Source organism: Phytophthora ramorum (genome assembly GCF_020800215.1).
Source record: "Phytophthora ramorum isolate Pr-102 chromosome Unknown Phyram_PR-102_s0008, whole genome shotgun sequence".
In the NCBI taxonomy this organism is placed as follows: domain Eukaryota; phylum Oomycota; class Peronosporomycetes; order Peronosporales; family Peronosporaceae; genus Phytophthora; species Phytophthora ramorum.
The window spans coordinates 558,697-584,417 of record NW_027150654.1 but is presented as its reverse complement, the minus strand read 5'-3'; the positions used below and the strand labels follow the sequence as shown (position 1 = coordinate 584,417).

The 25,721-nt window shown below is 48.4% G+C and overlaps 2 protein-coding genes across 2 annotated transcripts; both read left to right on the top strand.

The window, feature by feature from the left end:
* Window positions 1-10,347: 10,347 nt before the first annotated feature.
* KRP23_9203 (Centrosomal protein of 41 kDa) lies at window positions 10,348-13,071 on the top strand (the record flags this gene model as incomplete). Its single annotated transcript, XM_067894732.1, has 5 exons — window positions 10,348-10,380; window positions 10,447-10,540; window positions 10,621-11,373; window positions 12,383-12,660; window positions 12,727-13,071. The coding sequence occupies 5 exons, from the start codon at window positions 10,348-10,350 to the stop codon at window positions 13,069-13,071; spliced, it is 1,503 nt and encodes a 500-aa protein (XP_067742380.1).
* Window positions 13,072-13,556: 485 nt separating this feature from the next.
* KRP23_9202 (uncharacterized protein) lies at window positions 13,557-14,684 on the top strand (the record flags this gene model as incomplete). The annotated part of the gene is made up of 1 exon (XM_067894731.1): window positions 13,557-14,684. The coding sequence occupies one exon, from the start codon at window positions 13,557-13,559 to the stop codon at window positions 14,682-14,684; it is 1,128 nt and encodes a 375-aa protein (XP_067742379.1).
* Window positions 14,685-25,721: the final 11,037 nt, after the last annotated feature.

Here is a 25,721-nt window from a genome sequence, read left to right as displayed (position 1 = left end):
GTCGGTGTCACTAGAAAATTCCTCAAGTATGACAAAGTTAAGCGTGCAGGGCCAACATACGACGAAAAACTGACTCAGCGACGGCAAACACGTGTTGCGACCTTGGCTGCTCCCTTGAAATCGTGGTATACACATCGTGACCGTATTATGCTGCGTGCAGTTCATTTCCTGTTTGGGGTCTGGGGCATTGTAGTACTTGGGCTTCACATTCACGCATCGGTACAGCCAACATTGGCTCAGTGTTTGATGCAAGTGAGACCATGGGCATCTTCACGTCCTTCCTGCTACCTGCTTGCCCTGGATTGCCACTCGTTAGAACTTGTTGGTGCACGAAAGGAGGTGCACGAAAAGTGGAGCGAATTTAATCCATCCACCGTCATTCAGCTGCTGATTCGGCACTGCCCGATGCTGGAGGTACCAGATATTTTCACCCAGTTTCGGGAGCTCCGGGGAATCAAAGTGTACAACACCAGTATCGTTGACTGGGGTGAGTCCGCCGCAATCACGGCTACTAACCATCCCTGGATGACGACGTTGTTTCTGGTACGTGTCAATATGGCGGATGGGCTTTTGCCGCCAGGGTTTCAGTCGGACGAGTTTCCTCAAACGCTGTACGACATTGAAATTAGCTCTACCAACCTTCGCGAGCTGCCGGATGACCTGGATTCGAAGTGGCCTCTAGGATCAATTATCTACGTCGAGTACAGCCAACTTACTGCGGTCCCTTCGGTGTTACTACGACTGGTACCAAGTTATCTATCTCTGACTGGTAACCTGATCACTGAACTTCCTCCAGAGATTTTTGAGACCGAGGGATTGCTATTTCTCGCGGTCAGCGAGATGGATATCTCTGAGCTTCCGCGAAACGTGACACTATTGGCATCATCGTTGTCACGGATCTACATTTCTAAGACGAACATTTCGTTCTTTTGGTCATGGATCGACGACTTTGTAAAGAATACAAAAACAGAAACTGCCCCTTTGCGAGCTGCTGGTTCTACCTACTGCAACGACCTCGAGAGACTTCAGGATGGAGCGGTAACGACGTTTCCAGTGCCAGTTTCTCCGGAATACTCTACAGCTCTCATGGACCCAGCAGACAAAAACGTGCAGGTGATTTTGAAAACAGTCACTTGCAGCTCCTCGTACAAGGGTTCGCTCTACCCTCTCGCTTTTGATGACAGCATCAATGCCATCAGCGCTCCACTTGTATTGAAGAGGCAATGCTAATGCTGGAATATCAGCCACAACGTCGTTGTTCAGCTTGTGTGGACTTTGCATATTTATCGATTAAAGCGCTCCTTTTTAGGTCAGTAACAAAAATTGAAAGAAAAACTAGTATATTGACTGAGCCGGCATGTCCGGTAATAAGACTGCGAAGATCAGCAGTTTGGCATGCCAATGTGAATTGCGACTAGAATAGAAGCTGGTTGTGTCCTTGTCGTGGGGGTCTTCGTGAACTTTGTTCATTACTCAAGAGTTTTGCCCAAGCAAGGTCATTTTAAGCGAGTGCTGGGAGTTTTGAAAGATGTCGCGGCTCAAACCCAAGTCCTCAACGGAGATCGTCCAGCTCTCCTACTGGACTTTCGCGGTGTGGTGGGTTCTCATCCTCAGCGTACACGTTGTCACCTGCATCTACAACGCACTGTATGCCTATTGCTACTGGAAGCTGGAAAGCACATTCCTCAACATGTACCTTGATTCGTTCCAGATCGGTATGCCACCGCCTTACCACCACAGAATCGCCATCGTCCATGCGATCATGTCAGCAGTACACGCAGTTTGCGTCGCATTGATGCTTGGCGGATCGTGTTGGCAACGTTCCTTGGCCTTTTCACCATGGACGAATAGTACTGCTGGCGTAAAAAGTGAAGAAGTGAAGTCGGACCGTACGAACTCAATCTTTCTGAAGAGTTTCACGGCAGTCTACGAAACCTTATCTGATCGACACGGACTATGCGGCGTAAACGGAGCTCATTTCCACGTGATCCTAATCTGCCGTGAGATTGTTGAAACAGCACTACAGACTGTGCAAGCCTACCGAATGAGTATGCTGTTGCCACGGACTCTGCTTAACCGATTCTACGTCATCTTGCTAGCAGTCAATTGCTGGTCGTCTGTGCTTGTCTACTCGGTTTTCTTCAAGGGCGACGAAGCTCGACGACGACTTGCCTGCATTGTCCTGGACTGCATGCTAGATTTGGTGGCGTGCATGGGGGTCGAGCTGATGATATTGCTGAGCTACGCACAGGACTACAGCCCGAAACTTCTAGGCTTTCCTGAGCTTATGTGGTATAACGATGAGTGGGTAGCTCGAGCGCTCAACGAGTTCCGAATGGTTGTGGTGGTCTCCTGGTCAGACTTGGCAAGTCGCTCAATCTTCTCGCTTGGGCTGGTCATGACTACAACGAGCATGAAGGAGCTGCTCCAGCGCCTACCACGGAACGCTAATCGTGTTGTTCAATCTACAAGTAAGAAAGGACCCGGAATTCCAACGACCGAGGATGTGTGGGGCAATAAGCTTAACACCGTCGGGCCCAAGTTTCCCGAGCCGGTGCTATCAGGCCCGCAGCTGTCCGAACGGCATCTCATAAAGCGTAGTGACTCCAATCTGCGAACCCGCGCTGGCCGTCTAATGCTGCGTTCAGCCCATTCGTTGTTTGGGGTATGGGGGCTGCTGGTGCTTGGATTCCACATCCACGCAGCAGTTCGACCAACGTTGCCACAATGTTTGATGCAAGTGAGACCATGGTTAGTCTCCCGCCCTTCGTGCTATTTGGCAGCGCTTGATTGCCACACGTTAGGAATCTCAGGCACCATGCAAGAAGTCTACACAAAGTGGAGCGAATTCGATGCCTCCACCGTCGTTCAACTGCTCATTCGTCATTGTACGGCGCTAGAAGTGCCTGACGTTTTCGCAGAATTTAGCGGACTTCGCGGGATCAAGATTTATAACACGACCATCAACGAGTGGGGCGAGTCGGCAGCGATCACAAACGCGAAGCATCCGGGTATGTCGTCCTTGCTTGTCGTCCGTGTCAACATGACGGATGGGTTGCTGCCTGCGGGACTTCAGTCGTCAGATTTCCCACCTTCTCTCTACGACATTGAGCTTTGCGTCACAAACCTGCGTTCACTGCCTGACGACCTCGACACGAAGTGGCCCCCAGACTCAATTATCCAAGTGGAATACAGCCAACTCACATCGGTTCCCTTGGTGCTGACTCGGCTGCAACCGTACTATTTGGCTGTGACGGGCAACCCGATCACTGAACTTCCTCCGGAGATTTTTGAGATCCAGGGAATGCTGTATCTCGGGATCAGCGAGATGCCTATCCGCGAACTTCCGCGTAATGTAACCCAGCTCTCTGCTGCTTTATCCTGGATCTTCATCGGAGAGACCGACATTTCCTTCTTTTGGCAGTGGGTGGATGAGCTCGTGATACGCATGAAGGGCAAAGCGAACCCGTGGTTAGCTGGACCTACTCCCTATTGCGACGACCTTGAGAAGATTCTGAATGACACCGCCACTGAGTTCCGCGTTCCGCTCTTGCCGGAATACTCGCAGACTATGATGGATCCGTCCGAGGAGAACCGAGCAGTGCTTGTGAAATCGGTCAGGTGTGATGTCACGATCGAAGGACTGTTTTACCCCCTCGAGATCGAAGACAGCAACAATGCCATCAGTACCCCACCTCCGCTGGTGCGGCCAACGTAAAATACCCAAAGCCGGTATTTTTGCCATTCTTCCCAATAAACAATATTTAGTTTACATTTACATTTTTCTTGATGGAACCTCAACTGCGGTTGTTAAACTTTTCTTCTGGGTCTTTGCAGCTTGGTAGGGTATTATCCTGGTTGTCCATGTCGTCACCTGCATCTACAATGCACTCTACGCATACTGCTACTTGAACCTGCAGTGCACGTTCCTGAATTTGTTTCTGGACTCATTCCGAATCGGAATGGCGCCGCCCTACCACCATACAATAGCTATCGTTCATGTCTTCACTCCACGCAGTGTGCATTTTGCTCATCTTGGGTGGATCGAATCGACAGCGGTCACTAGCTTTTACGCTGTGGGTTGCATGCGATGCGGATGCTAAAATCGAGGAAGTCAAGTCGGATCGGACGAGTTCGGTCATTCTCGAGAGCTTCACCAAGATGTATACCGCCATGTCAGACCGACGTGGTCTCCTGCGGTGCGAACGGAGTCCACTTCCACACTGTCCACGTCTGCTGTGATGTACTTGAGATGACTCTGCAGACTGTGCAGGCGTATCGTATGAGCATCGTGCTACCAAAGACTCTGCTTAATCGCTTCTACATCATTCTCCTTGCCGCCAACTGCTGGTCGTCCGTAGTCGTCTACTCGCTCTTTTTCAAGCGCGATGAAGCTCGTAGACAATTCGCGTGCATTGTTTTGGACTGTGTACTCGACTTGATGGCATGCATGGGCGTGGAGCTGATCGTTTTGATGAGCTATGCGAAGAACTACAAGCCAGCACTTCTAGGATTCCCAGAAATTATGTGGAACGACGACGAGTGGGTAGCACGCGCTCTCATTGAGTTTAAGATGGTCATCGTCGTCTCATGGTCGGATTTAGCCAGTCGATCCCTCGGCCTCATCATCACCACAATGAGCATGAAGGAGCTGCTGCAGTGTTTGTCGCGAACAAACGTGAACCGCGTAACCCAGTTTGACGGCACGAATACAAAGACTCCTAACGCAAGAACCGCGAGTCACACATTCTGGGCCGACAAACTCAACGGTGTAAGCCCGAAATTGTCACCCCCACAGCAGTCGAAACGCAGCCATCTTAAGCGCGAAGACAGCTACCGCGATACAAACCTGCGCAGTCGTGGTGCACGATTCGTGTTACGTGCTGCTCCCTTGGTGTTCGGAGCGTGGGGTGTGTTGGTACTTGGATTTCACATTCAAGCGCACGCGTCAATATGACGGATGGGCTACTACCTGCAGGTCTTCAGTCAATTGACTTCCCGTCTGCTGTGTACGACATTGAGATTTGCTCTACAAACCTCCGCGAGTTACCGGATGATCTGGATACGAAGTGGCCCGCAGACGCGATTATTCAAGTGGAGTACAGCCAACTCACCACTGTTCCGCTTGTTCTTACCCGACTTCAGCCGTACTATCTAGCAGTGACTGGCAACCCTATCAAGGAAATTCCACCAGAGGTTTTCGAGGTCCAGGGCACGATTTTCTTCAGTATCAGCAACATGAATATCCGGGAACTACCTCGCGGCGTGAATCAACTTTCTGCAGCTTTATCCTGGATTTTCATTGGCGACACAGGCATTTCATTCTTTTGGGCTTGGGCGGACGAGCTCACTGAACGCATGAAGGGAAGAGCAAACCCGTATCTTCACCTTATTACGACGAGCTCGAGATGCTTGAGAACGGCACCGCTAGTGCCTTTAATGTCTCGCTATTGCCTGAGTATTCGCAGACGTTCATGGACCCGTCCGAGGCGAACCGAGACGTTATCTTGAACGATTGAGGGACTGTTTTACCCTCTCGAGATCGAAGATGGCATCAATGCTATTAGCACGTTGCCTCCACTTGCTCAGAAGGTGTGAAGTAATTGGGCTGGCACGGTCGGCAACTCTCGCTTGGGTATGTATTTCATCTGCAGGCTGGAGAACGCGGACGCTGGAGTTTTCAGCATGTAGCGACGTTAAAAATTTGAAGGCCATGCAACGACTCAGTTTTTGACGCCGATAGTAACTCCATGCAGTAGATGGAGAGCCGGGGCATTCGTGAAAAAGGTTGCGGTGAAGGGGGAAAACCTCCTCACTTCATCTGCGGAGACAGCTACATGCTACCCTCGCAAGTATTAGTTACTTACTTCAGGAACCACAGCCCCCACCCCTTCAAACTGCTACTGAATCGATGGGCTCGCAAACCTAAAACCTTTTATCATTCGAACGTTCAGTGGAGAGGGTCATACCAAAGCTTTATGATTGGGTCGCGTTCAAAATCCTGGCGCAAGTGGCCTACAACCTTACTAGAAAGTCAGATTTGCCGAGGTTTCCATGAAAGCGTTGACCCTTGTTACTGTAGTTACACAGTACCGTGAAATTGATCGGTTGAGACCAAACCTGAAGGTATTACCAGCGTCGCTATGTTCGGCAGATATTTCGCTTGGCGCTCGAAGTGAAACCCTAGGTATTTAATTCGAGCTACGCTTGATCGGAAGAAGGGAAGGAACTTGCTTCTCCACGATGCCTCAAAGTTCACCGACAGCGTCTACAGAATTCGTCACTTTTTCGTCTTGGGTCTTCGCGGTTTGGTGGGCTATTATCCTGGCTGTCCATATCGTCACTTGCGTCTACAACGCGCTCTACGCATACTGCTACTGGAAGCTGCAAGAAACGTATGTTCAGTTGTTTCTGACCTCGTTCCAGATTGGAATGCCGCAAGCGTATCACCACACGATCGCCATCGTCCACGTCGCAATGTCTGCACTGCATGCTGTGTGTATTTTGCTGATGTTGGGCGGATCGATTTGGCAGCGCTCGTTGGCTTTCACACCCTGGTCATCCTCGTCGGCTGGTATGGAAACCAACGTCGTCTTACCAGGCCGCTCCAGCCCAGACCTTCTTCAGAAAGCCTATGACAAGATTTTGGACCGTCGCGGATTTTTTGGAGTGAACGGAGACCACTTTCACGTTGTACTGATTGGTCGAGAGATCATTGAGACAGCACTGCAAACGGTTCAGGCGTATCGTATGAGTTTGTTGCTCCCGCGGACGCTGCTGAATCGGTTCTACGTCATACTGCTAGGAATTAATTGCTGGTCGTCTGCTGTTGTGCATACTTTTTCCCAGGAAGATGAGGCTCGAAGGCGGTTTACGTGCATCGTCTTGGACTGTGTCTTGGACCTCGTCGCCTGCATGGGTGTTGAGTTAATTATCGTGCTGAGTTACGCTGGTGAATACGACCAAAGCCTTCAAGGCTTCAGCCAGGCCAGGTGGTATGATGACCAATGGGTAGCACGCGCTCTCAATGAGTTTAAGATGGTCGTTGTAGTCTCCTGGTCGGATCTGGCAAGCCGTGCCATCTTCTCGTTTGGACTGGTTATCACCACTATGAACATGAAAGAGTTGCTGCAGAGACTGCCAAGAAGGAAAGACCGTGTCATGCACTCGGTTGTTGCAAACTCATTCTGGGGAAATAGACGCATCGTGGTGGGATCGAGGTTCGCAGCAGCTTCGCAGCCAAAGTTGAATTCTTCATCTCCAAAGGCAAACTTTCTGAAGCACAGTGACAGCTGTCGTGACACAAACATTCGCATCCGTTGCGGTCGACTGCTATTTGTTGGAGCTCATGTATTGTTTGGCGTCTGGGGGCTTGCAGTTCTTGGGTTGCACATTCAAGCATCCCTGCAGCCAGCGCTCTCGCAATGCTTCATGCAAGTGAGGCCCTGGGCCGTCGCTCGCCCATCTTGTTACCTGGCTGGCCTTGATTGTCACGCATTGGGCATTTATGGCACTAAGGACCAGGTTCGGGAAAAGTGGAGCGAGTTTGACAGCTCTACCGTCGTTCAGCTACTGATTCGCCATTGTCCAGCGCTTGAGATGCCAGACATTTTCACTGAGTTTCACCAGCTTCGTAACATCAAGTTGTACAACACGACTATCAACGAGTGGGGCGAGTCAGCAGCAATCACAAATACCAACCACCCGGGGATGTCTTCACTGCTAATCGCACGCGTCAATATGACGGATGGGCTACTACCTGCAGGTCTTCAGTCAATTGACTTCCCGTCTGCTGTGTACGACATTGAGATTTGCTCTACAAACCTTCGCGAGTTACCGGATGATCTGGATGCGAAGTGGCCCGCAGACGCGATTATTCAAGTGGAGTACAGTCAACTCACCACTGTTCCGCTTGTTCTTACCCGACTTCAGCCGTACTATCTGGCAGTGACTGGCAATCCTATCACGGAGCTGCCAACTGAGATTTTTGAGATTGAAGGTTTGCTGTATCTTGGCATCAGTGAGATGAATATCAACGAGCTTCCTCGCAACGTGACACGATTGTCGTCGACTTTGTCCTGGATCTACATTGGTGAGACCAATGTATCGTTCTTCTGGGCGTGGGTGGATGAACTGGTGGAGAGGATGAAGGACGAGGCGCCTCCGTGGCTTGCTGGTGCCTCTGCGTACTGCAGTGAGCTCGACAAAATTGAAAACGGCGATATCAATGCGTTTAGCGTGCCTCTATCACCAGAATACGCCCAGACGTTGATGGACTCATCAGAGGCTAATCGCCGCGTGATTCTCGCCGCCGTAAACTGCGATATCGCTGAAGAGGGACTCTTTTATCCTATTGCTGTCGAAGATAGTATCAATTCCATCAGTGACCCACCTGCTTTGGTTAGACTGAATTGATGCTGTTCATCACCCATGTTGTACAATCACAGTGTCTAGATCACCGCCAAGATTTGGGGCGCGAATGTCGATGTCGTAGAGAGCAGCAAATCCGTCGAACACCGCCAACTTCGGAAAGTTAGGAGTCGTAATTGCGGCGGACTCACCCCAGTCAAAAAGTAAACTTTGATTCCGTGGAGTCTCCAAAACTGAGCGAAAATATGTGCGTTGGTAGTGCTCAGACACTGTCGAATCAGCAGGTGGATGCATCAAACTCTGCTTTCGAAAGACAGAAAATGGTGCGGCTCACGCGAGTCAACAACGTCGAGTCACCCCAGTTATAATCTACTTGAGAAGTATCAAGTAGAATTAAAAGAGCAACACACATCCAAGCAGAGCATGAGTTTGGGTATGCGATCCAATCCAATCCAATCATCACAGGGTTGATAAGAGACAATCAGGATGTTGCCGCTAGCAAAGCAACGTAGAACCGATCCAGCAACATCCTCGCACGTAGCTGCAGGGCTGTCTCCAGGGATAACGCCAATGTTACGACTGTAGAAGAAAGGAACACTAGATCATTGCCGCCAATCGAGAAGAAAGGATCCAGTTCTTCGTTGACTGCTTGCATGTGACTTCAACATTGGCCATCGCCTCAAATGGTAGGCAAAACAAAACTTTGTTCTTGTCATTCTAGAAATTGAAGGTGATGGCGCCAAAGTCTGGTTTCGAGTTCGTAAAAATGCCAAGACGCTCGGCAAATGATCGGATTCGAAGAACGGACAACCCTTCTTGTGGAAAACGCGATCTAAACGCTGCACATTTTGTTTTTCAAAAGACTGAGGGGGCGAACAAATTATTGCCATTTTTCATTTTGGATGAAAGACATTCAACTCGAATTTCGACTCTGGAGCAAAGAACGTGGCAGCTTTTCAACATCTTTCGTACCTGTGGACTGGTGATGGTTGTTGTGAGGCACCGAGTCCATTGTCACCAGTTTGGTTGAGCAATCGAGAGGCAGCAGCTACAAGCAGAATCATAAATGGGTGTTCATCTCCGTGCTTTCAAGTGCTTCAAGTGCTGTTCCGAGCCAACGAGGATGGGGAAGGTTGCAGAATATAGTGAGCTTCGTGGATGAAGTGGTCAGATACGGGGCTAAGAAGAGCGATGCCAAATTGTGGGAGTTACTTGACGAAGCATTTAGCCAAGTCCGCTAGTAGTATGAAACACAAGACAGCAAACACTTCATGAGTAAAAGATGAACAAACGATTGCAGTATCTTACACGAATGTCGTGAGTCATGGGCACAACTTAACATTTCAACCTCAGAAGAAAGGAAATCCAGTCAAAGCCGAGGTGGGGGCCGTCAATATGCATTTGCACTTCGCAAACCTGGTGGGTGAGCAACTTACTGAGTGACAAAACAATTCAACCAAGAACATCTTCGCGAGTTTCATGACAGGTGTGACAAAGTTACTTGCTTGAGTAGCCGTGTGGAGTGGATTTCTCAGCCTGGAGAAGACAGCCGAGCAAAATTGATTGTTGTGGTGGAAACGGGTCCCATTATGATCGGAGGAAAAAGCCGCGGAAGGTCTTGAATCGAAAGCCTCACATGGTGATGTGAACGCCATCGTCCAATGTAAACACCCTTTCATTGAGCAAGACCTTGGTTCTTCATCTACTTGCCTTGTGTGCATTAGTTGTACCACCGAACGGGACCGTCTTCAGAACTCATGTAGCACTATACGCCCACAACATTAAAGTCGTCTAACTTACTTTGAGTATCTGTACATGTCCGTAGCAGCACTATGCCTGCAAACGTAGCCGACCTGAAATTGTCGTTACTGGAAACATGCGAATATACGCGCTGAATAACGACAGAAGCCGCTGGTGTTCCCAAATTGTCACTCCCGATTCTCCTTCGCCTCGACACCGACGCTTCGCCCGTCCAAGATGCATCGCGCGAAGCCCAAAGCCCCGCTCGGCGTACGTCTTCCAATCGTCGGCTTTGAAATGGTACGACTGGGTTTGAATTGACGTTTGACCGTGCAGATCATGGAGAAGAAGATCCCCCAAAACCCAAGGTACAAGAACACGCAGAGCAAGATCGATTCAGGCTCGACAGTCAACAAAGTGCGACTGATCTGTAAGTTTTCGTTGTAGTTTCTTATCAACTCTCACGTACGTCTAACGTAGCAGTTCCTGTGTTGCTCGCGCTGGCTACAGCTCACAAAGAGTTCTTGAAGCGCCGTGACGAGACTTTCCGTCGCATTACGTGCCGCTGCCTGGCCGAGCTCTTCAGTGAGTATGAAGACACGGGGAGTGCTAGTCAACCTGAAATGGTTGCGAGGATGGTGAAAGGCGCCAACGGGGAATTCTCCATGGAGCGGGTGCCTGTCGGAGATGACAACCAAGAGAGCTGCGGTCCTCGTATCGTGAGCTACGACGCCGAGGAGAAGGAGGACTACGACCCGCCCTACCTCCTGCTGGACACGCGAACCAAGGAAGAGTTTGCAGCGAACCGCATTCACCGCGCCAAGAACTACCCAGCCACCTTTTTGAATCGCGATGTGCTTCTGCCGGAGATGCACCAGTTCAAGAACCAGGAGACCAAACTGGTTGTTATCTACGACCTGGACGACAAGGTCGTAGCGCAGACGGCGCACACGTTGGTGCAGCGCGGCTTCGACAACATTTACGTGCTCACGGGGGGTATTATTGACTACGCGGACGAGTTTCCAGACCATATTGAAGGCACCCCATTCCCACCAAAGCCAGTGGATCCGGCCAAGAAATCTACGAAGCGCGACGTTTTCAAGGGGCCGTCGGCACTCTCGTCCACTGCCAGCTCTCGAAGCGTCCGCAGTGTCGCCACGCGCCGGAAAGGCACTCCGTCGGATGTTAGCTCCGTCATGAGCAATCTTACAGTCGCTGAGTCCGTCATCTCCAAGGCTACCGCTCGCAAGGACCGCGGCGTTGGTACTGCAAACTACAGATAGACACGAAGTCATAGCAAGCGGCCAGGATCATTAACAAACTGCATCAGCATCCTAATGCATTGCTCAAACGAAGCTCCAACACTCGATATTTGGTCCGCATCCCGCACGATTGAAACGATAGAGCCTGGCGGAGAATGAGGTATTTGAGGCCTTTTTCGTTTGTACATGCAATAGTTGTCAGTGCTAAAGACGGCTGTTTCAAGTCGGCTGAAAGACCATGTCGCGCCTTGCGCCGAAGGCCGCCACGGAGGTCGTGACTCTCTCCTATTGGGGGTTTGTCGTTTGACGGCTCAGCTCCCGGTACTGGTGCAGCGTAAGCATCAAGACTGACCAACAGCTATGACGAAGTGATGCCGCTGGCCAGTGAACGCTCTGTAAGCCCATGCTCTGCATACCACTCGGCTCGAGGCTCGCAACCCGAGCGAGCAGTCGGCGCTGGGTCGCGTCCGCAAGAACTAAGTTAGTTCACGTCTTTCGTTCGCTTTTATTTTTCTCGCTAATCGAAACATCCCGAGTTACGCGACAACGACCGACGCCAGGTGGCTGAAGGAAAATGAGGTCATTGGAGGTGTGGACGCCACCTCTGGCAAGCAGCATCTGCGTTCGACCTAGAAACTTGCCCGGGCTGGCTTATCAAGACAAGGTGTGCGGGCTCTCGCCGCAGGGGCTGTGCACGTGCTAGTGGAAGTGCCGAGTGTGGAGAAGTACAAGCGTAAGTGGTTGTTGATTCTATCTTTTTTGGCGTTGCAGTAGCTACTCTCGTTACTCCTGATCAGAGTGCAAACGACGGATCCGCTACGTGCAGTGGTGGGGATGTACGCCAGTTCGGGTTTCGTGTTGGGGCTGGCTGGTCTCACTTTTGCTTGGTTCTGGTGTGGGACTTTGACGCAGCTCTCGATGTCCATTCTAGACGATTGGATAGAAGAAGAAGCAGAGACTGGGACTCGCTCACCTGGCAACTGTCTGACGCGTGCACAGCGGCACTGCAGAATCCGAGCCACAAAAGGAGAAACGCACTATCAAGCGCAAATACCGCCAATTCACCCACAGCATTCGTAAAGAAGAGAAGGAGCGGCTGCAGACGGAACTGAACGTACTTCATGCCAGGATGGAGGAGCTTCAGAAACTGGCACTGGCGTGTTTTGGCAGACCAGGACAAAACGATAAGGACCAAGCCATCGCCAGCAAAGTGCTACATGATGCAGTACAGAGTCAACAACTCGAGTTCGCCAACATCCAAGGGATCATGTCGGAGTACGCACTATGTGTAAGCTTTTATTTTCCGGTTTTGTTGTTGTAGATTTGCTGATAATTTTGCGGTGATGTTGTGAAGATAATTCAAGCAGGGAGCCCATTGCAAAGATTTATCCATTTGAGCCGAGATGAAGATACGAGACGGGATACGTTGCTGGCGTTGACATCGATGAAGCTGGACGATGCGGGCCACTTTTTGCGTCAATGGCCACCGAATGTGGACCCGTGCAAGCCGATGTGTGAAGATCACCGATATGAGCTGTCAAATGGCGACTTTTGTTCGACGAGATTCACGAGAATCCAGCTTCATGGCGTGGGGAGCGTGAAGCAGGTATTCGACATGCTGGTTCAATACTTTTGCAACATCGAGATCAGCATTTCTGAAAAACTGGGCCACATTACGATCCGCGAGGATGGACAGTAAGTGGCAGAAAAAGAAATTGTTGTGTACTTACTCGGTGGGTGTTTTCACAACTGCACCGGCCCTCCTTCCACGTAATTGGGAGGAGATGCGGGATAACATGGATCGGTGGCCGAAACGATGCACCGCTCTATGGTCGAGAGGCTAACCCCCATCGGCTGAAGATAAGATATCTGAAAGACAGCTCTTTCCCGCCTGGTGCTTATAGCAGCTGCAAACAACGGCTTGATGCAAAAGATCTCCTGCAGTTGGCAAGCAATACGACCCTTGTTTGTCACGAAATCAAAGCCAAACCGCGTTAAACGAGCCACAAAGGAGTAAACTATGCTGCGTTGATGACGATTACTCCCAACATTCGACAAAACTGTAGAGATGATCCAGCCACAGTCTTCATTCAGTAGACTCGTGGATAGCTGGATCAAGGTCCTGGAGGACACAACGTATTACAGCAAAGCGAATAGTGAGGACCTCAGGCTGAAACTTCAGTGATGGTTGCCCATCCCGATATTTCTAGTCCAAAACCCAAGAAGGCGCACAAATTTCATGCAAAGAAGAGAGAGTTCACGTACTTGGTTCGTAAGGAAGAAGCTCGTGTTCTGCAGGAGAAGCCGCAAGCTTTACGCAAAGAACTGGAGGTCCTCCAAGAGGCGACTGGCAGCGATAATTTCAAGCTCCGGCAGGCAACCACGAAGAATCAAGTGCTCAAAAGTGCAGTGAGGACACAGCAGCTCACAGTGGCTTGCACCCAATCCGTGCTCTCCAACCACCTCCGAGACCAGCACGAAAACCCGATGTATACGCGCGTGGTTTTGCCCAAGAAGTGCAGTGAACGACGCGAGGTACTCACTGGCATGAAGAACGCGAAGTTTATGCAGTGTTACAGCTACTTAACGGAGCGATCCGGCAGCTTAGACATGACAAAGAATCACTTCTCTGAGGATCGATTCGAGGATGCACACGGAAACTTCACGTGCCATCGGTTCGACGTAGTCCACTTTTGCGGTGTCCAGTCGCTCAAGCAAGTCTACGACGCTCTTACGGTCTTCATGTTCAATATGGAGATCAGTGTTTCCAAAGCGCTGGGTGATATTACGGTTCGAGAAGACTACGACAGCCCGAATGACTGCACGCACATTTTAAATCACCGATTGATCTCGAACTGCGATAGTGGCGTGACTACCGGGGCTATTACCGTCTCATTCGCGCAGCATTTTGAAGATCACAACGCGTTGACGAGCTCGGCGTGCGCATTGGCTGTCATGGACAGTGTGGATGAAGATGATTTGTATCCGTACGATTCAGCCAACTGTGTTCGGCGAGACATCACTGCTGCTGTAGCACTGGCACCAGTTTGGCGCGACAAGAAATCCGGGAAGACTAGGCCGGCACCAGAGCTCGCACAATGTAGCGCTGCACGTCAAGACAGCAGCGAGGATGACGAAGAATTAGTGGTGGTGATGCGTCGCGCTGCTCTTCTTAAGGTGCGCCCCGCAGAGTCGGAAATGGCGGACAGTGAGCTACTTGAGCTGTATGACTTTATCGCAAAAAGGGCCTGGCCTCATGCTGCAAACTATTCGCGCGATTATTCATGCCCGTGCGTTGTAAACTCGCTATAAGCCTGGCATTATCATGCGAGCAAACAATGAGCAAGTTCATTTAAGACTTGCCTACTGAGCAAGCTTGCATTCTGGAGTGACAAGTGCGTTGGCGAACACGCGAGAGACGGTCTCCAAGTCGCCCAGTAAGTGCAGCATCGGAGTCAAAAGGTCCGCTTTTGACTGCACAAGCTCCACGCGACTTGTTATACTGTCCCACTTGAAATGGATCGAGCCTCGCAGCACAAACCGCTGGTCGAGCAACTTGGCAGCAACCGGTGACCACTGATCTCGGTCTCCATTGTGGACGAGATGAGGGAACGCAAAGTGCAGCGTGTTGGCCGTGAAGGTGATTCCAACTGTAGTGGTGGCGGTTAGCGAGTCTTCGGGGCCGGTATCGAGTCGCACGAGTTGGGTATCCGAGTCTGGCAGGTAGAGAGCGAGGCGTCGGTAGTCGTCGATGAGGCTCTCAACGCCAAACCCCGTCTCGCCAACCACATCCGGTGATGTCGCTGCATGCAGGAAATCGTGTTGTACGCTAGAAACATTGGTGTTCGAGACCACTTTTGTGCTGTTGTCGGGGTCGTTCATTAGGGCGGATCCTTTCAAGCCGTAGCGGAACAGGCGAAAGTATTCTGCCACCACCGACAAGGCAGTCGTTCCTGTGGGGACACCGGAAGAGAGCGTTTGGCACTGGAGCTGAAGCGTTTGGGTTTCTCCTCGTAGCTTTCTGACGTCACGCTCTAAAGCGATCACATGGTCCTCGATCTTTTTCCTGTATCGCTGCATGCTTGTCCGACTACGCTGTCGGCGCAGCTCTGTATCACCTTTTCCCTCTGCGATCAGTAATTTTGCAGCATATTGGTCAGGGCCCCCAGCGAGCTCTGACGGAGGCTTGTTGGGAACTGGGTTCAATATATCCTTGTGCTCGAAAGGAATCGCAGCCCGCGTGGACTGTGTCTGCGGTGCTTCCTGGAGGATCTCATGTGCAACCACCACCAAGCTACCATATCGTTGTTGGGAAAACTGTGGTCTTGAACTCGTGTATCTTGTCGTCGTTGAGCTTCTCACTTTTCCGATGACATTGTCACTCAGCATGTGCACATTCGGCGGATGGAGGAAGCTGTATGACATTTGCGCACTTGATTGCAGATTGCGAAGTGAGTTCAATTGGAGTAGCGATTATCAGTCCTATTCTACTTGTACTTGCCTCCTAGGAGGGCGTGCCCTGCGGCAGCGCCCTCCAGCTCCGCAGTACCAACCATTGGCGCTGATTATGAAGTCCGTTGTTGGTGTAGCACACACGCAGCGTAGTGTGCAGTCATGTTGATGTAGCCCTCCCAGTGTCGGTTGCTGCTTGTCGGTACAGCAGCATGTGCTCGCTCGGTCGTTGGCGCTGTTCTCTGGTACAATACCCCACAAGCTGCTGTGCATGCTGTTCTAGTTGGAGACAAACTTTCTTGCAAAGTGAGGGATTTGTGGGCTTGAAGGCAAAATGCGAACTGAGGTTGTCGGACGGCAAATTTCTACAGAAGGTGATCTCTGATGTGTCGTCGAGCCGACGTGAGGCTACCTGTTGAACAACGTACATCCTCTGATGGATCAATTTTGGTGTGTGTACAGTCTGCTGAGAATCGAGCGGGTCAACCAGAATAATTGACATAACGTCATTCGGGATGACCTTGGCAAGCGCCCCCCCCCCCCTTCTTCTTGTACAAAACGGGGTTTGCAACGTAGAGTAAAACACGCCACAAAGAAGCCGCGAACAATGTAACTCGGACGTTAACTGTGCTTCTTTCGCGGTGTCCAATGTTTGATTTCGAAAGCGAGTTAGACAAGGTTACAGCTTGATAATTGTTCGCGATTCTATTTACCAGTATGCGCACATGCCTTCTGAGTGGTGCGTACATGTAATATACCTGTGCATGTATAGGCTTCATGAAAGCTGTGATCAATCGTCAGATTTGTCAGTCATCTCCCTTTCCGTGCGGACCAAAATACTGTGTCCAACTTGGACACCTGTGTTTGCATGCTCCTACAACCTTGAGAAAAACCTTTGGAAATTACTGTCAGCACTTGCGGCCGGAGCCACGTACTTTTTAGCCCTATACCATTTGAACCACCCGGGCACAAACTGCTATCAGTTCTAGACACAAGCTTTTACGATAACGATTTCTGTGATGACAATGAAATACGGAATCAGCACTACAGATGGGATCGTGCTAGAGCAACAGAAAATGAAACGAGAAAATGGTGAGCAAATCGTCGGAGATGATGGGTGTGGCCTTGTTACTAATGGAATCAGACGCGAATAGAATACGGATGGTGTGTAGTTTACAAGTAAGGGTACGCTATATCGGGTTCATTTCATAGAGTACACTGATATGAACGAACCAAATCTCTTCCTCAGTGCATGCTTTATATAAAGTATAGGATTTCATATGGCATTTCAGTCTGAGAATTATAATATATTTATGTTTTCGGATATTTAGGGTTCACGCAAACGGGATACACCAGGCCACTTCGCCAAAAAACTCTAAGTCACACGCGTTATGTGCAAATTCGGTATATCGTATTTAGAACCAAAGCGTTACAGAATGCAGGCATCCAATGTTGATGCTAATACCAAACACGAGAAATTCCGAGCCTACTCTCCCTCATCCCCTTCATCAATAGCCACGTTGAAGTGAGTCTGAAGCCTAATTATCTTGTGCAAGTATCGCATGCGCAGGTACGCGACGGCTCCATATAGCGAATCATTCCAATAATCACTCCACTTCTCAGGCGTTGCTCCAAACAGCAGTAGTTCCAGCACCACCAAACACCACAGCCCGCAGGATGAGCTGTCTTGCTGCACACATCCCGATATGACGTCAGTAGTAATATCTACCAATCTACTCCGTGGTTTTTTTATTTTCGCCTTTTCTTTCGCTAATTTAATAAGCAGAATAGGTTTAGGCGTATCTTTTAAACTGGGGCGTTGCAAAAGACGTGACCTCTCGACCACCTGAGAGCGCGAGAAACATCCAACGCTTCAGCAGCAGGTTCGAATCATCTCGACCAGTGAGAGCTCTAAGAAAACTTGTCTAGTAGCGATATTTGTTTTTTTATCATCAACTCTACCAACAATCGAGTTAAAAAAATCCATTCAATCAGTTAAACAACTCGTCAATAGAGGCACACAGCTTTGGTGCCTTTTCAGTGGCAAATTTAGAACAACGTAGCCACATCAAATATGGTTCGTCAACAGCAAATACTTGATTGATTGTACGCCCACTGTACTTACCGAAATTAAGCAGATACGATTCGTCATTGTATCCATTTGCGAACTTGCTCGCAAGAAATTTAACAATTTCAGAATCAGAATCTCCAATTAGCATTTTCTGATTACGAAGCCAGCGGCAGTAGCTGGGATCTTTTCGAATACTTCCTGGATAGTGAAGCCTTTGTGCTTGCCGAACGAAAGTGTTGTTGACATGGTATCTATATAGTTACCAAGACAATAAATCAAAATTTTAATTAAATCCATATTTTTTTCTTAAGCTGTGGTGTATTCCAATACCTCCCCAGTTAGTCTATCGAAGCTTAGTTCCTGTTCACTAATGACAAGCACGATCAAATTGACTCCCTGGCAACCCGCGTTGACTCCCTGGATCTGGATCGATTGAGGTACATCACGCTCTGTCAGACGGCTAACGTCTGCCACGAGAACGCGGTTGGTAAGTGACCAAGTCTGATAATCAAGAAGACCATTCACAAGCTCAGGAGACAGGTCACCGTTGATAGCACCAATCTTGGCGACCTCATTAGTGAAATGATGGAAGTCATAGTCGTGACTGATGTCAAAGACTTGCTGCGATCCGATACGTACGTTGAAGTTACGAATCGATGAACCCGGCTGTACCGTCCATGGGGCGCTATCGAATGGACTCTGATACTCCTGCACAGCTGCCGTTGCAAAATTATTAGTCTGTTCGGCAAACGGGAGAACCACAATATACTTAGCGTTCTTAACACTCGCCGAAAGCTGTAGGTCAAAGGAAGCGTTGAACTGACTCGACTGCTTACCAATGCCAGCGCGCTGGTCAAATCGCTGGGCATATACATCATTGTAGCGCACCTTCTTGACAGGTTTCGAAATAATGGCTTGAGGATTCTCGAGATGAACGAATGGTACATATAGACGAGATGTCGTGAAAGGCATATAGGTACCATCAAGTGTAGGTTCTAGCGAATTGACTACTGCGCCCCAGGCGATGCTAAAACCATTAGCAGTAGCTGGAAGTACTCCATTCATAGGGTTTCCTGTGGATGAGGCAGCAATCATGACGGGGCAGGTATTACCGGATGAGAGAGTAGTAGAGGTTAGCGACATACCTCTTACAGAATCTGCAGCAACAACAGATGATCCCTGATTGACGCGGAAGCGAAGTCGAATCTGAGGATTAGCCAAGAGGTCAAGCTCCTTAAAGATCGGGTGTAGGTCAGTTAGTTTGATCTTCAACATGTAGTTCCATGTACCCATGATTGCACTAGAAGAAGCTGATCCAGCAACGAATGCACCACGTGCAGTTTGATTAGCGATGTTTGTAGATGCAGCTGATCCGCCAAGCGAAGGCCAACTAGACGTGAAATCAGTACCCGCGCTAGGAGGGTTTGATAAAAGGCGCTTCACGAAGCCATCGTTAGGAATAGTGGCTCCACCAGGGGGATTGGATACATTAAATGCGGATGAGAAAGCAGCATTGTTTGAATAGCCATCACCATTCGTTGAGTTCGTGACAGAATTGTAAGTAACAGATTGAGCAGCGTCCGGAAATAGGAACGACTCAGCACCATGCTTCTCAACATATTGAGGGGAATAGCTTGTTTGAGCACGGATGTTGTTCCAAAACATCTTGTAGTCAGCCATAGAGACAATGGTTTTTCCATTGAGTTCCAGCGACATCGAATCAATGACATTCCAATTACCACATTTCAGCGACACACAGAAACGATTAGCAGCAGCCGTCTGAGCAGTAGTGCCGTTTCGCATCGAGACCTTGTACGGCAGCATTAGATACGCATCACGAAGGCAAGCAAAGCCTTCAGATCCGTTCAGCTGTGACGTGGCGTCAATAGTAATAATACCATTCTGATACGAGCCCTGGTTTAGATCGATTACAAACGGTACCCGCTTACCAGAGGCTACCTTAATCTCAGGATCGCTCTTTAGCGAGCTCTGGTACAAATATTGGTCGCAAAGTTGTGTTTCAGACATGGTTGAATCTATATGATCCTCAATATAGTTTAGTTAAAATAAATATTAGAGCGAAGCTCGAGTGGTTGAAGTCCTCGAGCAAGCTCTTAACTTCCTTATTATGGCAGATCTTATCAAGCCTATAACCAGCGATCATGATCTCATCGAGCTTGCGAATAGATTACAAGTACATTTGGATGACATTTTTGAATCGAGTGAAATTAAGAAACCACTACCTAAGAAAGGTTCGTATCTGATTCTACTAAGAACGCCAAATCTGGATGTAGGGCATTGGACAGCAGTCCGAAACGGGCAATATTACGATTCAATGGGAGAAGGTCCTCCAACCAAGTATGGCATTAGCAAATACAATACCAAGCAGTATCAAGGTACATATGGGGACTACTGCGGAATATGGTGTATGCTGTGGTTATATTCCAAGCAACATAAGAAGCCGGAGGTATTTGACAAGATGAAAGACCTCAATTTGACTATTCTATAAATTATTTAGCTTAACAAATATAGGTTATTACAATGTACCGCGAATTAGCTATCGCTAGTGATGTTCCTGAGTCAAAGCTCAAGCGAGCGTTCAAGACCGGAACGCTATCACTCTCCAAAGATGAGTTAAGCGGGTCCGGTGCTACGCTCCATCTTCACCCTGAATCGTACGCAAAAGCCCTCCGAGCTCGCACATCTGGTAAGGGAACGCGTCTTCTTATCACGAAGAAGGAAATTGGATATCCGTTCAAGCATTTGCAAGGTGGTGGTATGCATGGGGCGAGTATTTGGGGGAAAGTTTGGGGAGGCATTAAGTCGGCCTTCAAGTTCGCTAAGGACTCGGGTATTTTGTCCCGCGTTGCCGATGCAGCCGTTCCTGGTCTCGCTACCGCTCTAGGAGCACCCCAAGGCGCGATCCCTGCCAGAGCTGCAATTAAATCGATGACAGGTATCGGTATTAATGATGACGATAGCGACGTGGGTAACGCAGGTGGTCGTATATCAATGTCCGATGTAAAGAAAGGGGCTAAACGTGCTCTCGCTTACACAAAACGAAAGGGTATTCTTACTGATGCTGTCGATGTCGGAGAGAAATATCTACTGAGTAAGGCGACAAAACCTGAACATTCGGATCTCATCAAATCGATTCGAGGAGAGGTCCGTCGTCGTTATGGAGTTGGCGTTCCAGTTAAGATGGCTGTTAAAAGGCCCATCAAATTTGCTAAGGGCTCCCAGGAGGCTAAGGATCACATGGCTAAACTCCGTGCTATGCGAAGTAAGGGTAAAGCCGGTGGCAGTTTTAGATTATGAATTCCACCGTAATCTGATAGATAAAGTTGTACTAATATAGTATTCAAACAAAAAAATCTGCAGCGCCGGAGCGCATAGTTCGCAGATGGTAGGTCAGAACTTTTTAAAATTATTTTTTGGCGCCGGGACGCAAGGGTCGCAGACACTCAGACCTGGTAGGTCAGAGCTTCTGCTCTTTGGCTCTCAGCAGAAGCATGATCGAAACAGAAGTGTCTCGGAATTTCACTTTCTTATCGTTCTGGTTATAGATACTAATTGTTATAGTTGTCCTCGAACCATTGTGGCAGTTCATCCAAGCATACTGAGACGGCTTATAAGTAACTAGCTGACCAATATCTGCATCACCTCGATCAAAAGCAGATAGAATATCACCCGATACGACATACTCATTTTTGATTAGATCGCAACGAACGATGTATGAACTGGTAGGATGAATTTGCGGAATGGTGTTCGATAGTTGGGCACTTGCGACAGTTGAAGAAGCTGCTGGATATGTGCCTACCGAAAGCCCTACTACTGATCCAAAAGCAGCATTATCAATTATTAATCGAGGAACTCGAGTAGTTGTAGGTAGCCCAGTACCACCAGATGAGTATAAACCTGTTGCTGGGCGTACCCAAGTACCTCCGGCAGTCGGTATAGTCGTTGGCGTTGGGCTAAAATCAAATTGTGCAGCGTAGTATACACTATTCTCATTGAGTTGGATGTAGAAAACATTATTGCCGGAAGGATCGATGAGGTAGGCACCAGCGTTGATTAGAGCGGCTTGAATGCTTCTGTTGATATCAGAGTACTTGTAATAGCCATCAGGTAAACTAATACTGACTGTGGAAGTAGTTCCAGCTGTTGGAATTTCAACCTTGAATGTGGTGTTCTGGAACTGCATTGAATCAATGTTGTACTCACTGTTGTAAAGGCTAATGGATTGAATAGCGCAGGCTACATCACGGAAATCGGCCGCCGAACCAGGAAACGAGTAGCGCCACGTTGAATTGTACCCATCCTGGACAAGGTTGGTACTATCGATTTTCAAAAAGCTTGCCATCTTCGTTATATATGATTAGAGTCATAATTCGGACTGATCAATATGAATTACTCATAACTTTCGGTTTTGATCGGTCTTTCGAAATTGTAACGAATCTGTCCCTTGACCGAATCAATGAAAAGCATCTGTCCTTTGCGCTCAGTAGCCTTGTTGTAGTAATAGACAATGGATCTATCGTCAACTCCTTTTATATTAAAGTCTTTGACAACCATCTGCAGATCCCTCTTAGAATTAGCTTTTAAGATCGCTACGTATTCCGCATTCAAACGAATCATTTTATCGGTTGCAAAGTAGCTGTGGCTAAGAAATATAGTGCTCAATTTAAAATGGCGACCACGGGTGTAGAAGTGCGAGAACAAGTTTTTCTGGAGTAGTTTATCGTTACTGTAGTCGTCTATGATGACAAGCTCAGGTTTATTCGAGCTAAGGGGTGTTCGTCGTACTTGGTCAACGCTCGGCGGATTGTCCGGATCCGCGAAAGTTATGAAGCCCTCTAGCTTATCGCGGAGATACTCATACAACTCCTGGTGAGGATTACGAGCGATGATCGTTAGGTGCGCGAAGACGTGCGGAGACTGCTTGAGTATGAACAAACAGAGATTATTCTTTCCGCTGAACGAGGGACCAAGAACAATCATTCTGAACAGAGCTTTGATACCCAACGCAGGAATATCCCCCGTCGATGCTGATCTGAACTGTTTTGGCAGGCTAGCTCCGAAATCTGGAATAAGTGAGCTTAAAGACATTTTCTCGCGGTTTGCACCACTTGACGTTTGTCTAATAACGCTCATGATCGTTTGTTAAAATCGCTCGATCTATATAGCTCGAGACAAAATCAACAACAACCTGACGCTAAAACCTTAGGTTTGCGTCTGCGTCTACGCCCTTGGTGATGAGTGGCTTTAGTTACCCACGACCTACATTTGTATCAACATTGTATAACCCCGCATTCTATATTTCATTGGATTCGAGCGGCAATCTAACCTATGATTATGCACGAACCATCTTCGTTGATAAGAATGACTATCGGATGTCATATATTACTGGGATTACACCAGGAGCAGCGATAGTGGGTGTATCACTTGTCCCTGGAACTGGTGGCAACATAAGCGGACTTGGTGAGGTGGGCTGTGGATCCATCAGCTGCTCTGGATCAATTTCAGGGACCCTCTCGACAGGATCTCAGACTAATATTACGTCGGTTGGTACTCTAGGTTCACTTACCGTATCCAATGCGATCTCTTGCGGATCCATCAGTTGCTCTGGATCAATTTCAGGGACCCTCTCGACAGGATCTCAGACTAATATTACGTCGGTTGGTACTCTAGGTTCACTTAACGTATCCAATGCAATATCATGTGGAAGTTTGAGCGTGGGAGGCTCGTCAATTCAGTCTGCTCCTTCATATGTTCTGTCTATTACAGCCGGTACAGCAGCGAATGGTAAGGCGGTCGTTCTGGACGCATCAGGAAATATCGGGACGATATCTAGTTTAACGGCGACTAGCCTAATTAGCAATACTCGAACTATGTGTTCAACTACGAGCGGAGAAACGGTTGCTTCAAACGCACCAGCGAACGTTGGCAATTTGATCATAAATAACATGTCAGACACGGTTGGGTCAACGGCAACCATCACATTCGCCAACGATGCTACTTCCAATCTCTCCCAGTACACTCCAGGGGCTCGAATAGTAGCTAAACGCATCACCGGTGGATTTAGCCCGACTGATCTACAATTTTGGACGAAGGATTCATCAGCTCAAAACAATAGCCTTTTCGCGCGAATGTCGATTACTAATGCAGGAAATATACGTATTGGAAATGTTGACGAAGGAGATCAACTTTTGAACATATTATCTAACGTTGCTCCATCATTCTCGATCAGCATGCGATTTGGTAAAAGTTTGACTACCAATAATTGTTTTACACAGTCGTTTTACGTCGCTGGTGATGGCGTTGCTAGCAACTATCTTAGTTGGGATAGCTACGGAACGTCCAATTGTCTCGTACTCACTGCTGACAACAAAGTAGGAATCGGCACATCTGCACCACTTGCTTCTCTCCATGTAGAGCGGTCGGTGGCATCGGTTGTTGTAGGATCAACAACAACAGCAACAGCTACGCCAAGTTCATTCACAGGAGGTCGAACGGGTACTTTTAGCGATACTACATCGATCTATTGCAAAGAGGCGTTGAAGGTTGGGGTTAGAGGCATATACATATCCTCTGATCGTCGAATTAAGCATAAAATCCAAACAATACCGAATGTGGTTGGGACAGGTTTTGTCAAGAGTATTAATCCTGTTCGTTATGAGATTAAATGTGAAGACGGAAAGGAGCAGTTGGGCTATATTGCTCAGGATCTGTACCAGGCTGGCCATGCATTGTTGCTAACCCTAACGAAAGATGATACAATGGAGGCTGTCCCAGATGACCCTTGGTCTATCCCAGGTTATCGGATGAGCGTTAGCTATGAAAGAGCAATTCCATTACTACACGCGGCGCTAAGAGACGCATTTAAACAAATAGAGACGCTCAATGTAAAACTAGATCACATACGACGTGGGTGGGGTGACAACTCGTAGAGTGCTCGTGTTATCATCTTCCCGATATCGAAGATGGAGTCACCACTGCGTGGCACTAAGGAGACTGCGTGGCTTTAAATATCTACGATCGCATCTTCGCTGACCACACGCACGTACGAGCGAATAAAAAAAATCAATGTGAAGCAGCGGTTGGTAGAATGAATCTCAATTAGATAGCGAAGGTCTTAACGGAAGCCTTCTTTTTTTGAGACGGCTTGTAAGCCCACACTCGTCCTCCTGTCGTCTGCGTAGCGGAATCGGTTGTCTTTATAGTTTTATCAAGATCAGTAGCCCATACGGCTGTCTGTGTTTGCTGGGGTCGCTCGTGGATGATCAGATTCTTCATGATAGTTTTGAGCTCTGCGAGGTTAAGATTGGCATTATCACCATAGCGTCCACCCGAGCTGGATATAATTCTTGGATTAAAGAAGAACATCTCCGGTTTCGTTTATAGTAAACGAGTTATAATATCTTTAAACTCTGAATCTGAAATAAGTCGATTGCTGTACATATCTACACTAAGAGACTTAAGCTGCTTGATAATACTAGGATTATCGTTTCCTAAATCTAGCTCCCCCTTGAGTTTGTCATACTCGGCTTTAAGAGACTCTAACGGGTCCTCGAGCTTGTTGTGAAAATTATACTGTAGATGTGTGATGGAGAGAATCTCCTTAAATAGCTTTTTATCTGCGATGTCGAGCTTATCATAAGACGGTTGATCGATATGTTGCTTATATACCAGAGTCCTGATCATCTTTTGCAGGTTATCGCTGATTTCACACTTAGGTCCGCATTTTCTTCTATTAGGCTGTACAATCACGAGCGTTTTAGCATCCAGATCCGGTAGACGGATATACTTACTGCCTAGCTGATGAT